The 21,274-nt window shown below is 44.5% G+C and overlaps 1 protein-coding gene across 1 annotated transcript; it reads right to left on the minus strand.

Moving 5' to 3' along the window:
• Nucleotides 1–950: 950 nt before the first annotated feature.
• On the minus strand, nucleotides 951–6,866 carry LOC135638364 (uncharacterized). The gene is made up of 3 exons (XM_065151478.1): nucleotides 6,834–6,866; nucleotides 1,878–2,969; nucleotides 951–1,781 (listed from the first exon to the last, which is right to left on the minus strand). The coding sequence occupies exons 1-3, from the start codon at nucleotides 6,864–6,866 to the stop codon at nucleotides 951–953; spliced, it is 1,956 nt and encodes a 651-aa protein (XP_065007550.1).
• Nucleotides 6,867–21,274: the final 14,408 nt, after the last annotated feature.

The following is a 21,274-nucleotide window of genomic DNA, read 5'->3' on the forward strand; positions in this document are numbered from 1 at the left end:
TGCGATGAGTTGAGGTTCAGATATGAGATATCTGATGGAGCCCTTGTCTTATTGGATGCATATCCGATACCCACTAGGGAAGGACCCATTAGGGTTTGACACGGGATCTCTATAAATAGGAGGGATTCACAACCTCATAGGCTAGAGTCTTTGCTTGCGTTTCCTATTCTCCTCTCCCTCTCCACCTCAGAGTTGGCCTGGAGTTTTGAGGAGCGTCGTCGCAACCCTGCTGTGTGGATCACCGCTAGAGAGGAGGACGCTTGACCTCCTTCACCCTCTCCTAAGGATCTGCAAGGAAACAGGGATATACGAACTCCCTAGGTAACACAATCTCTATACGCAGTTTTGTGTTTTGCGGATTTTTTGTGCACCAATCTTCGCACGACGACGAACATCTTTTTGGGAATCGGGGATTTTTTTTTTCTTGTTCTTCCGCTGCGCATATGATGTCGCCCCCTATGATTTCCCAACAGGTCCGGTCGGGGAAGGTCACTTATGAGTACGGGTACCGGATTGCCCTGGGCCGGTTTAGATCGCTCCACCCCGGGCTGGATGTCGAGGTGGATCCTTTTGCCTCGCATCCCGAGGATTTAGACATAGATATGCCGGATGAGGTTCCCTTCGATGATAGCGTCGGGGATCCCGATGATTAGGGCAGAATTTTGTAACATTTTTTGGTGGTCGGCTCAACTGAGTCGGGGTTGAGTCCTGTAATCTTTGTTTCTTCTCTTTTTGTAATCCTCGGGTCCTATCACGGCCGAGTCCTGTAATTCTTGGTTTTTGAAGTAAAAGAAAATTTTTCTTCTCGTGTGTTGCCCGAATTCTTCTTCCTCCTTTAGACGAAAAACTTTTTCTTCCCTTAGACGAAATTTTTTTTTCTTCAGACGAAAAAACTTCTTCTTCCCTCAAACGAAAAATCTCTTCTTCAGACGAAAAAACTTCTTCTTCCTTTAGACGAAAAATTTCTTAAGGTTCTGGACGTTCCATGTTCTCGGCAAAGAAGGACCGTCCATTGTCGTGAGCCGGTATGTACCTGGTCGGATTACCTCGACGACCCGATAAGGCCCCTCCCATTTGGGGGCTAGCTTCCCACTCGCTCGGGTCGGGTCTCTGACTTCGGTCTTGTGTAGGACCAGGTCGTTTAACTTAATTGCTCGGGGTCGTACCTTGTAGTTGTAGACCCTCCGATTGTAGACCTTCAAGTGTGCGTCGGCACACCGCTCCTCGAGCATGTCGAGGCCGGCTCGAAGTCCTTCGTTCGTGATTTTCTCGTCATAGTTTCTTGTCCGAAGGGTGGGAATAGCTACTTCGGGCGGTAGGATAGCTTTGGTTCCGAACGCGAGGCTGTAGGGGGACTCTCCAGTCGCAGTTTTGGGGGTGGTGCGTAATGACCATAAGACGCTCGGGAGTTCATCCGTCCAAGCCAATTGGGCTGCAGACACTCTTCTTTTGAGCCCGTCTAGAATGGACCGATTGGTTACCTCCGCTAGCCCGTTCGTCTGAGGGTAAGCCACCGAGCTGAACCTTAGCTGGATTCCGTTGCTTGCATAGAACTCCCGGAACCTTCTACGAGTGAACTGAGGCCCATTATTTGTAATTATGGTTTTGGGCAAGCCGAACCGAGTCACCAGGTTCCTCCATATGAACTTTTCAATTTGACGCTCTGTGATCGTCGCCAGTGGCTCGGCTTCAACACACTTTGTGAAATAATCCACTCCCACGATGATGTATTTCCGCTGTCCCGAGGCTGGCGGGAAAGGTCCGAGCAGGTCCAAACCCCACTGCGTGAACGACAATGCGCAATCGATGGGGGTGAGCGGGACCGCGGGCTACCGAGGCGCGCAAGCGTGCTCTTGGCATGAACTGCACCATTGCACATAGAGCTTTGCATCCCGGCAAATGGTCGGCCAGTAGTACCCTTGGCGAAGTATTTTGTGCGCCAGGGTTAGCCCGTCGATGTGCTCCCCGCAGACCCCTTCGTGGACCTCAACCAGAACCGTTCGAGCTTCGTCAGGCTCCAAGCACCGTAGGAGGGGGTATGTGAAGGACCACTTATAGAGCCATCCGCCCACCTCAGAATACCACGCATGCGTACGGCGCAAGCGCCGAGCCGTAGCCTCGTTGGGGGGAAGGGTCCCATCCCGTTTGAAGCGTAGCGACTCTTGTACCCACGTGGTTAGCGCGTCGCCCGAGACCGCGGCTGCGATCTCGATGGCATGTGTAGGGAGCTCGTCGACCTCGGGCCAGGCTGCGGAGGCTGGCTTCGACGCTAGCTTAGCTAGCGTGTCGGCTCGCTTGTTCTCTCCCCTCGGAACATTAGATAATGTAAAATGAGGGAACTTGGTGGTCAGGTTCTTTACGTGTGCTAGGTACTTTGCCATGATTGGGTCCCGAGCCTCGTATCCGCCATTGAGTTGCTCGGCTACCAGTTGCGAGTCGGTGAGGACGTGTATGGCAACCGCTTGCATTTCGAGGGCCAACCTAAGTCCTGCTAGGAGTGCCTCGTATTCTGCCTCGTTGTTAGTGGCTTGGAACCCGAAGCGGAGGGAGCGCTCGAATGAGAGTCCGTCAAGAGCTAGTAGCACCAGCCCTGCGCTGGTGCCCTTTAAGTTGGCCGATCCATCCACCTGCAAGACCCATGCTTCAGAAGGTTGCTCGAGATTTGTGTCCTCGGTCTGGGTTAATTCTGCGATGAAGTCGACCACGGACTGGCCTTTGATAGCAGTTCTATGCACGTATCGTACGTCATGCTCGCCGAGCTCCACCGCCCATTTGAGAAGACGTCCTGCAACATCAAATTTAGACAAGATCTGCCGAAGTGGTTGGTCGGTGATGACCTCCACTGGGTGAGCCTGGAAGTAAGGGCGTAGCTTCCAGGCTGATAGCACAAGCGCCAGTGCTAGTTTCTCAATCGGAGGGTATCGTTCCTCGAGCCCGTTCAGGACGTGGCTGACGTAGTACACTAGTAGCTATTCACCGGAGTTTTCTTTGATGTACACAAATGAAAAAGAGGGGGGTAGATAACTTTCAGAAAGCCAGCTTCAAAGTTGTAATGATTACATTGACACTACATCATTGTTCGATATGAAATCTGTGGGTAATTGGCTCTCCTGGAGTAATCAAGGTGCTGCTAAAAGAAAAATAATGGCTCGACTTGATAGGTGTTTGATTAATCATGAATGGTCCCAAGAAGTTGGACATGGGATTGCACATTTATTTCTTTAATTCCGAAGAATACAGGGGCTGATTCACTAGAGAACTATCGACCCATATCATTATGCAACTTCAATTACAAGATCATCTCCAAAGTATTGGCAAATAGAATGCAAAAGGTAAAACACAAGATCATTAGCCCAAATCAAGCTGCTTTCATCAAAGGGAGAAGTATACATCATAACATTTTGCTTGCTAATAACTTGGTCAAAGATTTGCATTCAAAAGCAAGATGAACAAAAATCTGTTTTAAAGCTGATTTACGGAAAGCCTTTGATTCAGTTAATAGGAAGTTTATCTATAAGATGCTCCTCGATATGAACTTCCCACAGCAATGGGTTAATTGGATTCAATCTTGCCTGGAAACTCCAAAGTTTTCGATACTTTTTAATGGCTCACCTATTGGTTTTTTTGGGAGCACGAATGGCATCCGACAAGGTGATCCACTCTCTCCGTATCTTTTTACTATTGCGATGGAAGGACTTAGCTGTATGTTGGAAGACGCAGTCTTAAATGGCAGCATTAAGGTACCCATTGCTGGCTCTGTTCATATATCACATATAACATTTGCAGATGACTTACTTATCTTTCTCCAAAATGAACCAACTTTAGTAAAGAACCTGGCTACTATTATGAATGACTTTGGTATGGTTTCTGGACTTCAGTTAAATCATGCGAAAAGTAAAGTATATATGAGCCCTTACGTTGAGGATAAGGTCTTTATTGCACAAACTTTGGGGGTTAGTGAGGGAAGCTTGCCAGTTCCATATTTGGGTCTCCCGCTCATATCCACAGGCATTCACAAAACTCACTGTCAGCCTATCTTGCAAAAAATAAAGAATAGAATTTCTTCTTGGAAAAATAGGTTTCTATCAAAAGCAGGACGACTCGAACTCATCCGTTCGGTATTGCACTCCTACTCTATATATTGGTGTAATGCATTTTTTCTGCCTGCTGGACTTCTCCAAGATATTGAACGGTTATTAATGAACTTCTTCTGGAATTGCACAAATGATAAGGCAATGCATATGGTAAATTGGGATAGCATTTGCAAACCGAAAGATGAAGGGGGGCTGAACTTGAGAAATACTAGAGATTGGAATCAAGCATGTCTGGTACAACAATTATGGGATCTTTTGCAAAACAAATGTTCCTTATGGTCACATTGGGTTTCTGCTAGGTATGTTTCAAAGGAATCAATATGGGAAATTTCAACAAGAACATACCACTCTACAGCTTGGAAAGGAATTTTAAAGGCGAGGAATTGGCTAATCAAACATATTTCCTATGCAATCTCTCCTGGAACTAGTACTAATATGTGATACGATCCTTGGGTGAATGGGAAGAGTATATTTCAATTATATGGTGACAGAATACGAAAAGATCTTGGGGCTCCCAAAGATTGGAAGGTTTCTGAGTTCATTGCTAACGGAACCTGGTGTCTCCCTAATCCCATTTCTCCCGAAATGTTATCACTTTGGCCGACTATTATAGCTATTCCAATCAGGAACAACTCTTCAGATATACTTATTTGGCCTCATGACAATGGCAAATTTAGTGCCACATCCGCATGGAATCAAATTAGGCAAAGAAATAACAAGTGGGTCCCAAGCAGTTGGACATGGGATCGACCGGGATCACAAAGACATTCCTTATGTACATGGCAGGCCCTTCTCAATAAATTACCTACAATAGACAATATGAAAAGAAGAGGTATCTATCATTTTAACCGATGCTCCCTTTGTATGCAACAAGAAGAAACTGTTGACCACCTCTATTTTGCTTGTGATTATACAAAATGGATATGGAAGGAGATTCTCCAGCGATTTGAACTCAATAGACTACCGCAACCAAACTTGCACCAAGAACTATGCGACCTCATGCAATGTTTCTCAAGAAAGGGGCCTCTCACACAATTGGCAAAGGTTACTTTCAGATGCGCTATTTGGTGGATGTGGAAGGAGAGATGTAACAGAATATTTGAATGCCAACATACAAACAATGCTCAGCTATTGAAAGAGATTATTAGAGACTCAAGATCCTGTATGGAGCAAGATCTCAAAACGGTGCACTTTACCCAAAGAGAAAAAGATATTTTTATCAAATTCAATTTTGCTATTAGCTAAAGATCTTGGGAATGATGCCAAATTATGTACCCACAGATAGTTTTGATATATCTGGATAAACATTTTCTTTGATGATTGTAATTAGGAGTTATAGTCTACAGCATGTGTAGTCATAACTATGAGTTACTTACTTGGCTTTGTCTATGACTTGTATAGATAAAGCTATTTGTAGAAACTTTACACATAATCAATTTACTTTTACTTACCAAAAAAAAAAAGTTGGACATGGGATCCACCGGGATCACAAAAATATTACTTATGTACATGACAAGCCCTTCTCAATAAACTAATGTTGGGACCCACTTGTTATTTCTTTGCCTAATTTGATTCTATGCGGATGTGGCACTAATGTTGGGACCGCCGCCATTCCCCCTTGCTCTGCCCCCTTGGTGACTGAAACAGGGCAATCCTCTTGCTGCTGTGAACGGTTTCCACCACCGTCGTCGCTGGCTGGGCAGCAGCGGTGACGGTGGTGGAAACCGTTCGCAGCAGCAAGAGGATTGCCCTGTTTCGGTCACCAAGGGGGCAGAGCAAGGGGGAGTGGCGGCGGTCGTTCTCGCCCGAGCCTGGGGGAGCGGCGGCTGGGAGGCGAACAGCGGTCGGCGCACGGTGGCTGGCAGTGGTGGTGGTGGCTGGCACTATTAGGACCCTTTTTCTGAGCTTTTGAATAATGTTTATTGAGTCTGTTTAGTCCAGTTATTTATTGAGTCGGTTTGGTTCAGTTAGAGTCAAATAGAGATTTATTTAATATTTATTTATTATTAGAGTTCAAGTCCTGATGGACTTTGGGTGGAACTTTATAAATAGGGATGTAACTGCTTCTTTTCAATAATCTATGAAAAATACTATTCTGTCTTTTGACAAACCCTAGGAGGCCAATCAAGTGATCAAGGAGGGTCGATCCCCTCTAAGCGATCAAGGAGGCTGATCCCCTCGAAGCGATCATTATCATCCCCATTTCTTCCATTTCTTCGACGATAAGACTTTAGGGTCTTATCATTTGGTATCAGAGCAGCGATCCTCGGCGTTCTAGCTGTAGTTCGTTATCTCGTTCAAAAAAAAGAAAAAAGGAAAAAGGAAAAGAAGAAACACGAGAGGAAGAAGAAGCCGCAGCCACCCCTGCGTCCCCTGCTTCCGGCCAGCCCACCCGCCGCTGCTTCTCTCCGGCCAGCGCCCACCATCGCCTCGCTTCCCGGCCGGCGACCACCGCTGCCGCTGTTCCCCGGCCAGGAGACGACGCTGCCAACGTCCATCCCAGCCCTACTACCGCCGCCCGCCTCCCCTTGCGTCGCAGCGTAGCCGCTCGACCTCTCCTCCTCGGCGATCGTTGGTGACGCTACTCCCAGCCGCGCCACCACCGCTGCCTCTCAACCGCCGCCTGCCTTCCCTTGGGTCACAGCCGCAGCGGCCGATTGTCGCCCTCCTAGCGGCGACCGAAACAGGGCAACTCACGGATTGCCCTTGTTCCCAGCCGCATCGCCTCCGCTCGATCACCTGGCCAGCGACCTCTTCTCCTCGCGTTCCCATCTCGCTCGAGCGACAAGGACCGTCGGCACCACAACCGCAACCGCCGGTTGCCGTAGCCCCTCGTCGATCGCAGCCACGCTTCGAGCGCCGTAGCCTTCCAGCCGACCCACCACCACTGCCAGCCACCGTGCGACGACCGCTGCTCGCCTCCCAGTCGCCGCTCCCCCTGGCTCGGGCGAGAACGACCGTCGCCACTCCCCCTTGCTCTGCCCCCTTGGTGACCGAAACAGGGCAATCCTCTTGCTGCTGCGAACGGTTGCCACCACCGTCGCCGCTGCTGCCCAGCCAGCGACGACGCCGCTCGCCGCCCAGCCTGCCACAACCCTCGCTGCCTCCTTCTCCACCGCCTCCGCTGCGCTCCGGCCAGCAACGACTACTGCTGCTAGCCACCGCAGCCTTCACCTCAACCCCCTCGATCTGCTCCGTTGCTGCAGCCCCCCTTGCTCTGCATCGTTGCCGCAGCCACCGGTTGCCACCATTGCAGCCTCAACCCCGGCTGCTTCAACGCCACCTCCCTCTTGTTCTGCCTCCGCTGCTACAGTTGTCAGTTGCCATCACCGCAGCCTCAACACGGCTGCTCGGCGATTGCTTCCTTGGGTCACAATAGTCGCAACCGTCATCTTTCAGCCTTGGTGCTCTCTCATCTCACGTAGTGACACAAACACAGGGTAGCTACTCTTCCTCTAACGCAGTGACCGTAGCACTGCCTTGGCGTCCACCTCCTCGGTAACTTCGCATCGATAGTATTGATGCCCTTGACCCGACACCAAAAATAGGAGTTGAGATTATAGATTTGCAGTCTTACGCAATGGCTATTGATAACTCGGTGAAAGCACAAATGGAAGCATTGGAAATCAGAATTGAGAATCGACTGCAAGAAACACTTCATGATTTCAAAAAGAGCCTAATGGAGAGCCTCATCAAATTTCAACAAAATGAGAGCTCAAGTTCTACATTGCATAGATATGAAAATATAGGAAAAAGGTCCCAACATTGTGACACAAATTACTCATACATGAAGATGGAATTTCCAAGATGGAAAGATGGAGATTCGACCAATTGGATCTCTAAGGCAGAAATTTTTTTCCGTTTTCACAGAACCCCAAAAGAATCCAAGGTAGAAGTGGCCTCAATCCAGCTCAAGGGAGATGCACTCCAGTGGTACGATTGGTATGAAACTTTCGACGGAGTTCCTTCGTGGGAGCAATTCAAAAGAGGACTTCTTGTTCGCTTTGGCCCATCCGAATATGAGAATGTTGATTGCCAGCTTGCCAAAATTCGTCAGACTTCTACAGTGTTAGAATATCAGAGTAGGTTTGAAAAATTATCAAATCAAGCTAGAGATTGGTCAGACCGACAACTTCTGGATACATTTATTGAAGGGCTTATTCCAGAGATCCGGTGTGAAATTAAGGCTCGTCAACCTCGCACTATGATAGCTGCAATCTCATTGGCAAATCTATATGAGATAATTATTAGCAAGGAAAGATCAGCAAGGGATTTGTACTACGATGAAAATTGGAATATGGAGCACCGATGTAAACAAGAGCAACTTCTGATGATTGAGCCAATTAGAGAGGAACCAGAAGTAAAAGAGTTGGACTCTGATCATAAAGGTATGAAAACCAATGAAGATATTAAAGCCATCACAGATACAGTGCATGCATTGGCTGGCTACACTAACCCACAAACTATAAAAATCGGAGGAACTTGGAAGCATCAACCTGTCACTATTTTGATTGATATAGATAACACTAATAATTTTATGGACAGGAAAGTTACAGCCCAATTAGCCCATCACATTGAAGGCTGTGATATATTCAAAGCTGATGGATGGATTTTAACTTATGATAGCAAAGGCCAGGAATTTCTTCCAACGATTACTACACTGAAAGATCGACCTATTGCTAACACTGTCAAAAAGTAGAGACCATACTTACTTGATCAACGGGTTGTTATGCGTTGCAGATAGTCTATGGCTAAAGTGCTGAAAGAGAACCTCCTCGAGATGGATGCTGCTCAGCCTTGAGGACAAGGTTGATTTGAAGAGGGAGGAACTGTTAGGACCCTTTTTCTGAGCTTTTGAATAATGTTTATTGAGTCTGTTTAGTCTAGTTGTTTATTGAGTCGGTTTGGTTCAGTTAGAGTCAAATAGAGGTTTATTTAATATTTATTTATTATTAGAGTTCAAGTCCTGATGGACTTTGGGTGGAACTCTATAAATAGAGATGTAACTGCTTCTTTTCAGTAATCTATGAAAAATACTATTCTATCTTTTGACAAACCCTAGGAGGTCGATCCCCTCGAAGTGATCAAGGAGGGCCGATCCCCTCGAAGCGATCAAGGAGAAATGAGGATGATAATGATCGCTTCGAGGGGATCGGCCTCCTTGATCGCTTCGAGGGGATCGGCCCTCCTTGATCGCTTCGAGGGGATCGGCCCTCCTTGATCTCTTCGAGGGGATCGACCCTCCTTGATCACTTTCGAGGGGATCAGCCTCCTAGGGTTTGTCCAAAGACAATAGTATTTTTCATAGATTATCGAAAAGAAGCAGTTACATCCCTATTTATAGAGCTCCACCCAAAGTCCATCAGGACTTGAACTCTAATAATAAATAAATATTAAATAAACCTCTACTTGACTCTAACTGAACCAAACCGACTCAATAAACAACTGGACTAAATAGACTCAATAAACATTATTCAAAAGCTTAGAAAAAGGGTCCTAACAGTTCCTCCCTCTTCAAATCAGCCTTGTCCTCAAGGCTGAGCAGCATCAATCTCGGGGAGCTTGTCTTTTAGCACTTCAGTCATAGGCTATATGTAACGCATCACAACCCGTTGATCAAGTAAGTATGATCTTGTTAGAACCCTTGCAGATTCTAAACTTTGGGGTTGATCTCTTTAGGGGATCGGCCTCCTTGGAACTCTATAGGGGTTCCTCCCTCCAAGTTGCTGCTCAAAGGCTGCAGAAAAGATTCATCTATTGCTTAAGAAAAGAGAAGGAATACATGGCTATTTATAGGGCTTCTAAACCCTAACTCCTAATAGGACTCCTACTTAAGACTCTTACTTCTAACCAACTCCTAATAGAACTCCTACTCAAGACTCATATTCCCTTACAACTCCTAATTATTCTCTAAGAAAAAACGTCCTACATGAATGCCCCTCACAATTAGGACTCTCCTAGCTAGAGTCCTAACAGACCCGCCCGCCCTCTTCAAATCAGCCTTGTCCTCGAGGCTGATGATTCATGAATTATGGGAATTTGATCTTCAAGTCGTCATAGTTCTCCCAAGCGGCATCTTCTTTTGGTAGGTTCGCCCACTGTATTAGCACTTCATTAGTGGGTCGTCGTCGTCGAGTCACGATCCGTCGATCAATAATGGCACTTGGCTGGGTCTCGAGTTCTCTTTGGGTAGTCATATTTGGTGGGTGGCTTTGGGCTGTCTCCAAGCACCTATTTAAAACTTCCGGTTGGCTGTTGGTTTGTGGGTGATATGTCATACTCCTTTTCAATTTAGTACCCTGCATATAGAATAACTTTGTCCAAAATCTGCTATTGAAGATGCAAGTAGAATTTGTCACAAGCACAATGCGTCCCTTATAGTGTAATTCTTTTGAGTCCCAATTGTAATGAGCTATGGGGCTTGGTGCTTCCTCTAATTTTTTTATAATCTTACTAATATCTGAATCTTCCTGCCATTCCATCTTAATATCCTCAAGGAAGTCGCTGGTCGGAAGTGAAACGGTCGAAACTTCAACTTGCTCGGGTAGTTGCGAAAGCGCATCTGCAAGAACATTCTCTTTCCCCTTTTTGTAAGTTATTTCAAAATCAAATCCAAGAAGTTTTGTTACCCATTTTTGCTGCTCGGGGGAAGATATCTTCTGCTCCAAGAGATATTTTAGGCTTTTATGGTCGGTCTTGATTTGAAAGTATCGTCTGATCAAGTACAATCTCCACCTCGTTGCTGCGCGCACAATGGCGAGCATCTCCTTATCATTTGTTGACATATTTTGATCGGAGGGAGATAATGCCTTGCTAGTGTATGCGAGTTGTCGACCATCTTGCATGAGAATGGCTCCAATTCTGACTCCAGATGTGTCGGCCTTAATAATGAAGGGTCGGTTGAAATCTGGTAGTGTTAGCACCAGCATCATCGTCATGGCTGCCTTAAGTTTGTCGAAGGCAGCGGAGGCTCTGTCCAACCATTGGAAGACATCTTTTTCTAGTAAGGAAGTAAGTGGTGCACTGATCTTTCCATAGTTTTTCACGAACTTGCGGTAGTAGCCTGTTAAACCCAGAAAGCCATGTTGCAATTTTATGTTTCTCACGGTCGGCCAGTTTTGCATTACTCCAATTTTGAAGGGGTCTACTGCCACACCTTCCTCTGATATGATATGCCCAAGATATTCCACCTTTTGTTGAAGAAAGCAAAAATTCATGGTTGTTGTGTGTTCAAAAGGTGGTTTTCCGTATGTCTTCTTCGCAAGCTCGTATTTGATGATACCCGGATCAATGGTCTAGCTTTGTAAAGATTTGTGCTCCCTTTCATCTAGCAATTCATCTACTATTGGAATAAAGTATTTGTCCGTGATGATTATGCCATTGAGAGCTCGGTAATCAACACATATTCGCCTTGTTCCGTCCTTCTTACGTACAAGTAGCACCGGCGAAGAGTGGAGGTTGCAACTTGGCCGAATAACTCCTGTTTCGAGCATCTCTTTTATAATCCTTTCTATTTCATCCTTCTGGAGATGTGGATACTGATATGGCTGAGCATTTGCTGAAGATTTGCTTGGAAGAATCATTATACAATGATCATGCCGACAGGTAAGAGGTAGGTTGCGCGGTTCGTCAAATATATTTGAAAATTCAGTAAGCAAAGGAAGTAGATTTGGATCTTCAAATTCTGTTGGCTCTCCCTTAGTTTGCTGCTCAAGTTGTACCAAAAAGCCGCTGCATGCTTTATGCAAAACATTCTCCATTTGTTGTGTGCAAATCGTTGTTATCTCGCCCCCACGTTTCCCGTGCAATGTCACATGTTTCTCCTTACTGTAAAATTTCATAATTAGTTTCATAAAATTCCAAGAAATATCACCTAATGTTGTCAACCATTTAATTCTGAGCATGGCCTCATGATTGTTAAGAGGGAGAAGGAAGAAATATGCAATTATCTCTTGGTCCTGCAGCAATAGTTTCTCCTGCAAGCGCCTATGATCACAATTTAAAATCCGTCCGTCGGTGACCTTAACATCAAACCTGCAGCGATTCTCGATAGGTAATGATATCCGAACAGCAAGCTTACTATTTAAGAAGTTAGTAGTACTGCCCGTGTCGATAAGAACAGTGATTGGTTGTTTTTTGAGAAGGCCTCCAATTTTCATCGTTTGCGGGTTTGAGTAGCTAGCTAGTGTATGTACCGTAACTTCGGTCGGTTTTGGCTCTTCTTCTGCATCTTCTTCTTCATGTTCAAGGCTCTCTTTTGGATGTTCAATGACCTCTTCTTCTATCGGTTCAATCATAAGAAGTCCCCCTTTACTACAGCGATGCTCACGGCTCCACGGCTCGTCACAATGCCAACATAACCCCTTCGCATATCGCTCCCGAAGCTCTTCTCTTGTTAACCTCTTTAGTGTAGGGACTTGGTCGACAGTAGGGGGGGCTAAGGGCTTCAATATTACTGGATGAGGAGAGACCCTAGTCCTCCGAGCTTCATGGTTCAATTGCTCCTCTTGATGTCGTGCGAAAGAGATGGCTGCCATAAGCGTATACGGTTGTCGCGCTTTAACTTCTCCTCGGATCTCTGGCTTCAAGCCCTCAATGAAGGTCCACAATAGCTATTTTTGAGACCAATCATGAGTTTGATTAGATAACCTTTCAAACCTGGTTTGGTACTCCTGAATGGTGGAGGTTTGTTGGATCTTTGCTAGTTCTTCGTCAATATTCTCGTAATCGGTTGGTCTGAAGCGAATCAGCAGTCCTTCTTTGAATTGTCGGCATGAAAGGACTCCATAAGTATGTTCAAACTAGTCAAACCACTGTATAGCATCCCCTTCAAGATGTATAACTGCAATTTTCACCATAGATACATCCGCGGTTTTGTGGTACCGAAAATATCGCTCCGCGCGCGAGATCCAACCAATCGGGTCTCCTTCTTCCCATCTAGGGAAGTCCACTCTCATGCATGGATAGTTGGGGTTGGTCATAGAGCTTCCCCTCTCTTGGAAGTCATATCTTCGGGCTTGGTGTGATTGGGCAAAGCTCTCTCCTTGATGTGATTTCTTCGGGCTTAGTAGTTGGCCCAATCTGAGTTCGATAAAGAGCGTCCGAATCTTATCCTCCATTCGCGCCTCCAAGGCTTCGAATTTAGCATCAATTGCCTCCTTAGATGCCATAGTATATGCCTCCAAATCTATGATGTTAAGATCTCTCTTTTGTTGTTAGGTTAAAGGCATGTATAGGTTGAGAGAAGTGATGGTCGAAAGGGTTGGTGGATTGGTGGATGTAGGTTGTGGTTCAGGCTTGTTTTGTGGCTGTTTTGGGTGCAGTTTGAGGGTGTGGTTTAGTAGAGTTTTAGGGCTGTGGATGAAAGTTTTGGATCTGTGGTAGATGGTAGCAAAGGTTTGACAGAAATCCGTGGAAGTTGCAGAAACAACGGTTTCTCGACGTAATTTCCACCAAAAACTTGAGAGAATTGAGGAGGGAATTGATAGCAAAATCAAAATTTATATGACAGCAAGGATATCTAATTTAATCAAGAAAATTTCGGCAGTATAACAGCAAGGAAATTGGTGCAAGTTGCAATTGCAGAATTATCGTCGAAAAATTTCAGCGGGTTACGATGAAAATTTGAAGCAATATAAAATCATTTTTAGAGATGAATTTCTTAATAGATCAATCTTAGATGGAAGCCAAGATGATCTATGAAGTGTATAAGAAATTTCATTCAAAAAATATTGCAAATAGATGGGTTAAGGCAACGATATGCAACTGAAATTTTCTGCAGCATAGATTTTCAAGTGTAGCAGATTGGACAAAAAAGATCAGTAGTTTATATTGAGAATTTTTCGATGAAACCAAAGAGAAATCTACTGTTAGGAAGTGTCAAAGATGTCATGAAAATTTTGTAGAAATTTGGATAGAAAAAGCATAGTAGCAAGATCAAACAGATGGTGCTATGCGGCTTGAATTCTGCAATTCAAGTGCAGCAGATTGGACATAAAAGATCAGTAGTTTATATTGAGAATTTTTTGATGAAACCAAAGGGAAATCCACTGTTAAGAAGTGTCAAAGATGTCATAAAAATTTCGTAGAAATTTGGATAGAAAAAGCACAGTAGCAAGATCAAACAGATGGTGCTATGCGGCTGGAATTCTGCAATGTATCTTTCGTCGTAGAGATGAAAATTTTGTGACGAAAAGTTTATGCAGCAATATAGGAACGATTTTTTTATTTTTTTTTGGATTTTCGAATAAGGATAACTAAATTGCAGCAGCAGTAAGGTAGGAAACCAGAACCTGTTGCAATTCACGGGGAGATCAAAGGATGATCCGTGGTGGTGGAGATGATGACGGAATTCGGTGACGATCTTTTAAGCAATTGTGGGAATTGCTTTGGATGGTTGTAGAGGGTTGATGGATGGCTGTGGAAGAGCAGCGAGATGCCAAGAACGCTGCTCTGATACCAGGTGTTAGAACCCTTGCAGATTCTAAACTTTGGGGTTGATCTCTTTAGGGGATCGGGCTCCTTGGAACTCTATAGGGGTTCCTCCCTCCAAGTTGCTGCTCAAAGGCTGCAGAAAAGATTCATCTATTGCTTAAGAAAAGAGAAGGAATATATGGCTATTTATAGGGCTTCTAAACCCTAACTCCTAATAGGACTCCTACTTAAGACTCTTACTTCTAACCAACTCCTAATAGAACTCCTACTCAAGACTCCTATTCCCTTACAACTCCTAATTCTTCTCTAAGAAAAAACGTCCTACATGAATGCCCCTCACAATTAGGACTCTCCTAGCTAGAGTCCTAACAGAATGTCCCTCTCAATTAGGACTCTCCTAGCTAGAGTCCTAACATTTTTACATGAATGTCCCTCTCAATTAGGACTCTCCAAGCTAGAGTCCTAACAGATCTCCACTTTCAAACCTTTGCTATCACACGTGAAAATCCGTCCATCAACGATCTTTACTTCGAATCTGTCATAGTCTTCAATATGGTGTGCCAATCGATCAACAGTCTCACTGTCCATAAAATTGTTAGTGCTACCAGTATCAATCAAAACTATAACAGGCTGATGTTCTAGAGTTTCGCTAACTTCCATAGTTTGCGGGTTAGAGTAGTAGGCTAATGCATGCATTGTATATATGGTAGGTACAACATCTTCATTAGAATTTATACCTTCATGATCGGAGTCCACATTCTTAGCTTTCGGTTCCTCTCCAATTGGTTCAATCATCAGAAGTTGCCCTTGTTTACATCGGTGCTCCATACTCTATTTTTCATCATAATACAAACCCCTTGCTGATCTTTCCTTGCTAATTTTTTTCTCATGTAGATTTGCAAATGAGATCGTAGCTATCATAGTACGGGGTTGACGAGCCTTAACTTCACACCGGATCTCTGGAATAAGCCCTTCAATAAATGTATCCAGAAGTTGTCGGTTCGACCAATCTCTAGCTTGATTTGATAATCTTTCAAACTTACTGTGATATTCTAACACTGTAGAAGTTTGATGAATTTTGGCGAGCTGACAATCAACATTCTCATATTCGGATGGGCCAAAGCGAGCAAGAAGCCCTCTTTTGAACTGCTCCCACGAAGGAACTCCGTGAAAAGTTTCATATCAATCGTACCACTGGAGTGCATCTCCCTCGAGTTGGATTAAGGCCACTTCTACCTTGGATTATTCTGGGGTTCTGTGAAAATGGAAAATATTTTCTGCCTTAGAGATCCAATTGGTCGGATCTCCATCTTTCCATCTCGGAAATTCCATCTTCATGTGTGAGTAATTTGTGTTATAATCTTGGGGCCCTTTTCCTGTATCCTCAGATCTGTGCAACATAGAACTTGAGCTCCCACCTTGTTGAAATTTACTAAGGCTCCCCAGTAAGTCCTTTTTGAAATCATTAAGTACTTCTTGTAACCGGTTCTCAATTCTAATTTCAAATGCTTCCATTTGTGCTTTCACTGAGTTATCGGTGGCCATTGCGTAAGACTGCAAATCTATAATCTCAACTCCTGTTTTTGGTGTCGGACAAGGGCATCAACACTATAGATGCAAAGTTACCGAGGAGGTGGACGCCAAGGGCAGTGCTACGGTCGCTGCGTTTGAGGAAGAGTAACTGCCCTGTTTCTATCGAGGCGTGGGGTGAGAGCACCGAGGTTGGAAGGCGACTGCGTAGATGTGGCTGCAACTAGTGGCAGCGTCGCCAAGGGCCTGTCACTGCGGTGGTTGCAACAGTGCGGATGGAAGGCAGCGTTGCTATGTCTCTACCGCACTACGACGGCGTTGGTGACGTCGATGGATCGCGTGCGGTTGAGGACACAATGGTGTCGTTGAAGTGATCGAAACAGAGCTTGCTGCGTGTGCTGTTGGAGGGAGGCTGCGGTGGTGTTGCCGAGGTTGAGGCTACAGGGGAAAATAGGAATCGACGGTGGCAGGCTGGGCAGTGAGCGGCGTCGTCGCTGGCAGGGCAGCAGCGGCGACGGTGGTGGAAACCGTTCGCAGCAGCAAGAGGATTGCCTTGTTTCGGTCACCAAGGGGGCAGAGCAAGGGGGAGTGGCGGCGGTCGTTCTCGCCCGAGCCAAGGGGAGCGGCGGCTGGGAGGCGAGCAGCGGTCGGCGCACGGTGGCTAGTAGTGGTGGTGGGTCGGCTGGAAGGCGACGACGCTCGAGGCGTGGCTACGATCGACGAGGGGCTGCGGCAATAGAGGAAGCTCTGTTTCTGCAACCGCTACAAGGATGGGCTGCGGTAACCAGCGGTTGCGGCTACGGTGCCGGCGGTCCTTCTCACTCGAGCAAGATGGGAAAGCGAGGAGAAGAGGTCGCTGGCCAAGTGATCGAGCGGAGGCGATGCGGTTGGGAACAAAGGCAATCCGTGAGTTGCCCTGTTTCGGTCGCCGCGAGGAGGGCGACATTCGGCCGCTGCGGTTGCGACCCAAGGGAAGGCGGGCGGCGGTGGAGAGGTAGCGGTGGTGGCGCGGCTGGGAGCGGCGTCACCAACGATCGCCGAGGAGGAGAGGTCGAGCGGTTGCGCTGCGACGCAAGGGGAGGCGGGCGGCGGTAGTAGGGCTGGGATGGACGTTGGCTGCGTCGTCTCTTGGCTGGGGAACAACGGCGGTGGTGGTCGCCGGCCGGAAAGCGGGCGATGGTGGGTGCTGGCTGGAGAGAAGCAGCGGCGGGTGGGCTGGCCGGAAGCAGGGGTCGCAGGGGTGGCTGCGGCTTCTTCTTCCTCTCGTGTTTCTTCTTTTATTTTTTTTCTTTTTTTTGTTTTTGAACGAGATGGCAAACTACAGTGAGAACGCTGAGGATCGCTGCTCTGATACCAAATGATAAGACCCTAAAGTCTTATCGTTGCCCTGATACCAAATGATAAGACCCTAAAGTCTTAACGTAAGCTCTGATACCAAATGATAAGACCCTAAAGTCTTATCGTGGAAGAAATGGGAGAAATGGGGATGATAATGATCGCTTCGAGGGGATCGGCCTCCTTGATTGCCTCGAAGTGATCAAGGAGGTCCGATCCCCTCGAAGCGATCATTATCATCCCCATTTCTCCCCTTTCTTCCACGATAAGACTATAGGGTCTTATCATTTGGTATCAGAGCCTACGTTAAGACTTTAGGGTCTTATCAGGTCCCAAGAAGTTGGACATGGGATCGACCGGGATCACAAAAATATTACTTATGTACATGACAGGCCCTTCTCAATAAACTAATGTTGGGACCCACTTATTATTTATTTGCCTAATTTGATTCTATGCGGATGTGGCAGTAAATTTACCATTGTCATGAGGCCAAATAAGTATATCTGAAGAGTTGTTCCTGATTGGAATAGCTATGATAGTCGGCCAAAGTGATAACATTTCGGGAGAAATAGGATTAGGGAGAAACCAGGTACCGTTAGCAATGAACTCGAAAACCTTCCAATCTTTGGGAGGCCCAAGATCTTTTCGTATTGTGTCGCTATATAATTGAAACATACTCTTCCCATTCACCCAAGGATCGTACCACATATTAGTACTAGTTCCAGAAGAGATTGCATAAGAAATATGTTTGACTAGCCAATTCCATGCCTTTAAAATTCCTTTCCAAGCTGCAGAGTGGTATGTTCTTGTTGAAATTTTCCAGATTGTTCCTTTGAAAGATACCTAGCAGAAACCCATTGTGACTATAAGGAACATATTGAGAATTGTTTGACAAAACTAAAGGAAATCTGCTGTTAGGAAATGTAAAAAATGTTTTAAAAATTTCGGAGAGATTTGGATAGAAAAAATACAGTAGCAAGATCAAACAGACGGTGCTATATGGTTGGAATTCTGCAATGTATCTTTCGTCGTAGAGATGAAAACTTTATGACGAAAAGTTTATGTAGCAATATAGGAATAGTTTTTTTTTTTAGGATTTTCAAATAAGGATAACTAAATTACAGTAGCAGTAAGGTAGGAAACCAGAACGTGTTGCAATTCACGGGGAGATCAAAGGATGATCCGTGGTGGTGTAGATGACGACGGAATTTAGCGACGATTTTTAAGCAATTGTGGGAATTGCTTTGGGCAGTTGTGGAGAGTTGATAGATGGCTTTGGAAGGGCAGCGAGATGCCAAGAACGCTGCTTTGATACCAAGTGATAGAACCCTTGCAGATTCTAAACTTGAGGTTGATCTCTTTAGGGGATCGACCTCCTTGGAACTCTATAGGGGTTCCTCCCTCCAAGTTGCTGCTCAAAGGCTGCAGAAAAGATTTTTTTTTTTGGTATGTAAAAGTAAATTGATTATATGTAAAGTTTCTACAAATAGCTTTATCTATACAAGTCATAGACAAAGCCAAGTAACTCATAAAGTGCGAATGCGATAGTTATGACTACACATGCTATAGACTATAACTCCTAATTATAGTCACAATAGAAAATGTTTATCCAGATATATCAAAACTACCTGTGGGTACATAATTTGGCATCATTCCAAAGATCTTTAGCTAATAGCAAAATTAAATTTGATAAAAATATCTTTTTCTCTTTGGGTAAAGTGCTCCGTTTTGAGATCTTGCTCCATACAAGATCTTGAGTCTCTAATAATCTCTTTCAAGAGCTGAGCATTATTTGTGTGTTGAAATTTAAAGATTCTGTTACATCTCTCCTTTCTCATCCACCAAATAGCATATCTGAAAGTAACATTTGCCAGTTGTGTGAGAGGCCCTTTTCTTGAGAAACATTGCATGAGGTCGCTTAGTTCTTGGTGCAAGTTTGGTTACGACGGTCTATTGAGTTCAAATCACTAGAGAATCTCCTTCCATATCCATTTTGTATAATCACAAGCAAAATAGAGGTGGTTAACAGTTTCTTCTTGTTGCATACAAAGGGAGCATCGGTTAACATGATAGATACCTCTTCTTTTCATATTGTCTATTGTAAGTAGTTTATTGAGAAGGGCCTGCCATGTACATAAGGAATGTCTTTGTGATCCCGGTCGATCCCATGTCCAACTTCTTGGGATCCACTTGTTATTTCTTTGCCTAATTTGATTCCATGCGGATGTGGCACTCAATTTGCCATTGTCATGATGCCAAATTAGTAATATCTGAAGAGTTGTTCCTGATTGGAATAGCTATAATAGTCGACTAAAATAATAACATTTCGAGAGAAATAGGATTAGGGAGACACCAGGTACCGTTAGCAATGAACTCGGAAACCTTCCAATCTTTAGGAGCCCCAAGATCTTTTCGTATTCTGCCGCTATATAATTGAAATATACTCTTCCCATTCACCCAAGGATCGTACCATATATTAGTACTAGTTCCAAAAGAGATTGCATAAGAAATGTGTTTGATTAACCAATTCCTTGCCTTTAAAATTCCTTTTCAAGCTGCAGAGTGGTATGTTCTTGTTGAAATTTCCCATATTGATTCCTTTGAAAGATACCTAGCAGAAACCCATTGTGACTATAAGGTACATATTGAGAATTTTTTGACAAAACTAAAGGAAATCTGCTGTTAGGAAATGTCAAAAATGTTATAAAAATTTCGGAGAGATTTGGATAGAAAAAACACAGTAGCAAGATCAAACAGACGGTGCTATACGGTTCGAATTCTGCAATGTATCTTTCGTCGTAGAGATGAAAACTTTATGACGAAAAGATTATGCAGCAATATACGAATATATTTTTTTTTTAGGATTTTCAAATAAGGAAAACTAAATTACAGCAGCAGTAAGGTTGGAAACCAGAACTTGTTGCAAATCACGGGGATATCAAAGGATGATCCGTGGTGGTGGAGATGACGACGGAATTTAGCGATGATCTTTTAAGCAATTGTGGGAATTGCTTTGGGTAGTTGTGGAGGGTTGATAGATGGCTGTGGAAGGGCAGCGAGATGCCAAGAATGCTGCTATGATACCAAGTAATAGAACCCTTGCAGATTATAAACTTGAGGTTGATCTCTTTAGGGGATCGGCCTCCTTAGAACTCTATAAGGGTTCCTCCCTCCAAGTTGCTACTCAAATGCTGCAAAAAAGATTTTTTTTTTTTGTAAGTAAAAGTAAATTGATTATGTTTAAAGTTTCTACAAATAGCTTTATCTATACAAGTCATAGACAAAGCCAAGTAACTCAAAGAGTGTGAATGCGATAGTTATGACTACACATGCTATAGACTGCAACTCTTAATTATAGTCACTATAGAAAATGTTTATCCAGATATATCAAAACTACTTGTGGGTACATAATTTGGCATAATTCCCAAGATCTTTAGCTAATAGCAAAATTAAATTTGATAAAAATATCTTTTTCTCTTTGGGTAAAGTGCTCCGCTTGGAGATTTTGCTCCATACAGGATCTTGAGTCTCTAATAATCTCTTTCAAGAGCTGACCATTGTTTGTGTGTTGACATTCAAAGATTCTGTTACATCTCTCCTTCCACATCCACCAAAAAGCGTATCAGAAAGTAACATTTGCTAGTTGTGTGAGAGGCCCTTTTCTTGAGAAACATTGCATAAGGTCGCCTAGTTCTTGGTGCAAGTTTGGTTACGGCAGTCTATTGAGTTCAAATCGCTCGGGAATCTCTTTCCATATCCATTTTGTATAATGACAAGGAAAATAGAGGTGGTTAACAGTTTATTCTTGTTGCATACAAAGGGAGCATCGGTTAACATGATAGATACCTCTTCTTTTCATATTGTCTATTATATGTAGTTTA

The sequence above is a fragment of the Musa acuminata genome, chromosome BXJ3-5 (genome assembly GCF_036884655.1).
Source record: "Musa acuminata AAA Group cultivar baxijiao chromosome BXJ3-5, Cavendish_Baxijiao_AAA, whole genome shotgun sequence".
Taxonomy (NCBI): domain Eukaryota; kingdom Viridiplantae; phylum Streptophyta; class Magnoliopsida; order Zingiberales; family Musaceae; genus Musa; species Musa acuminata.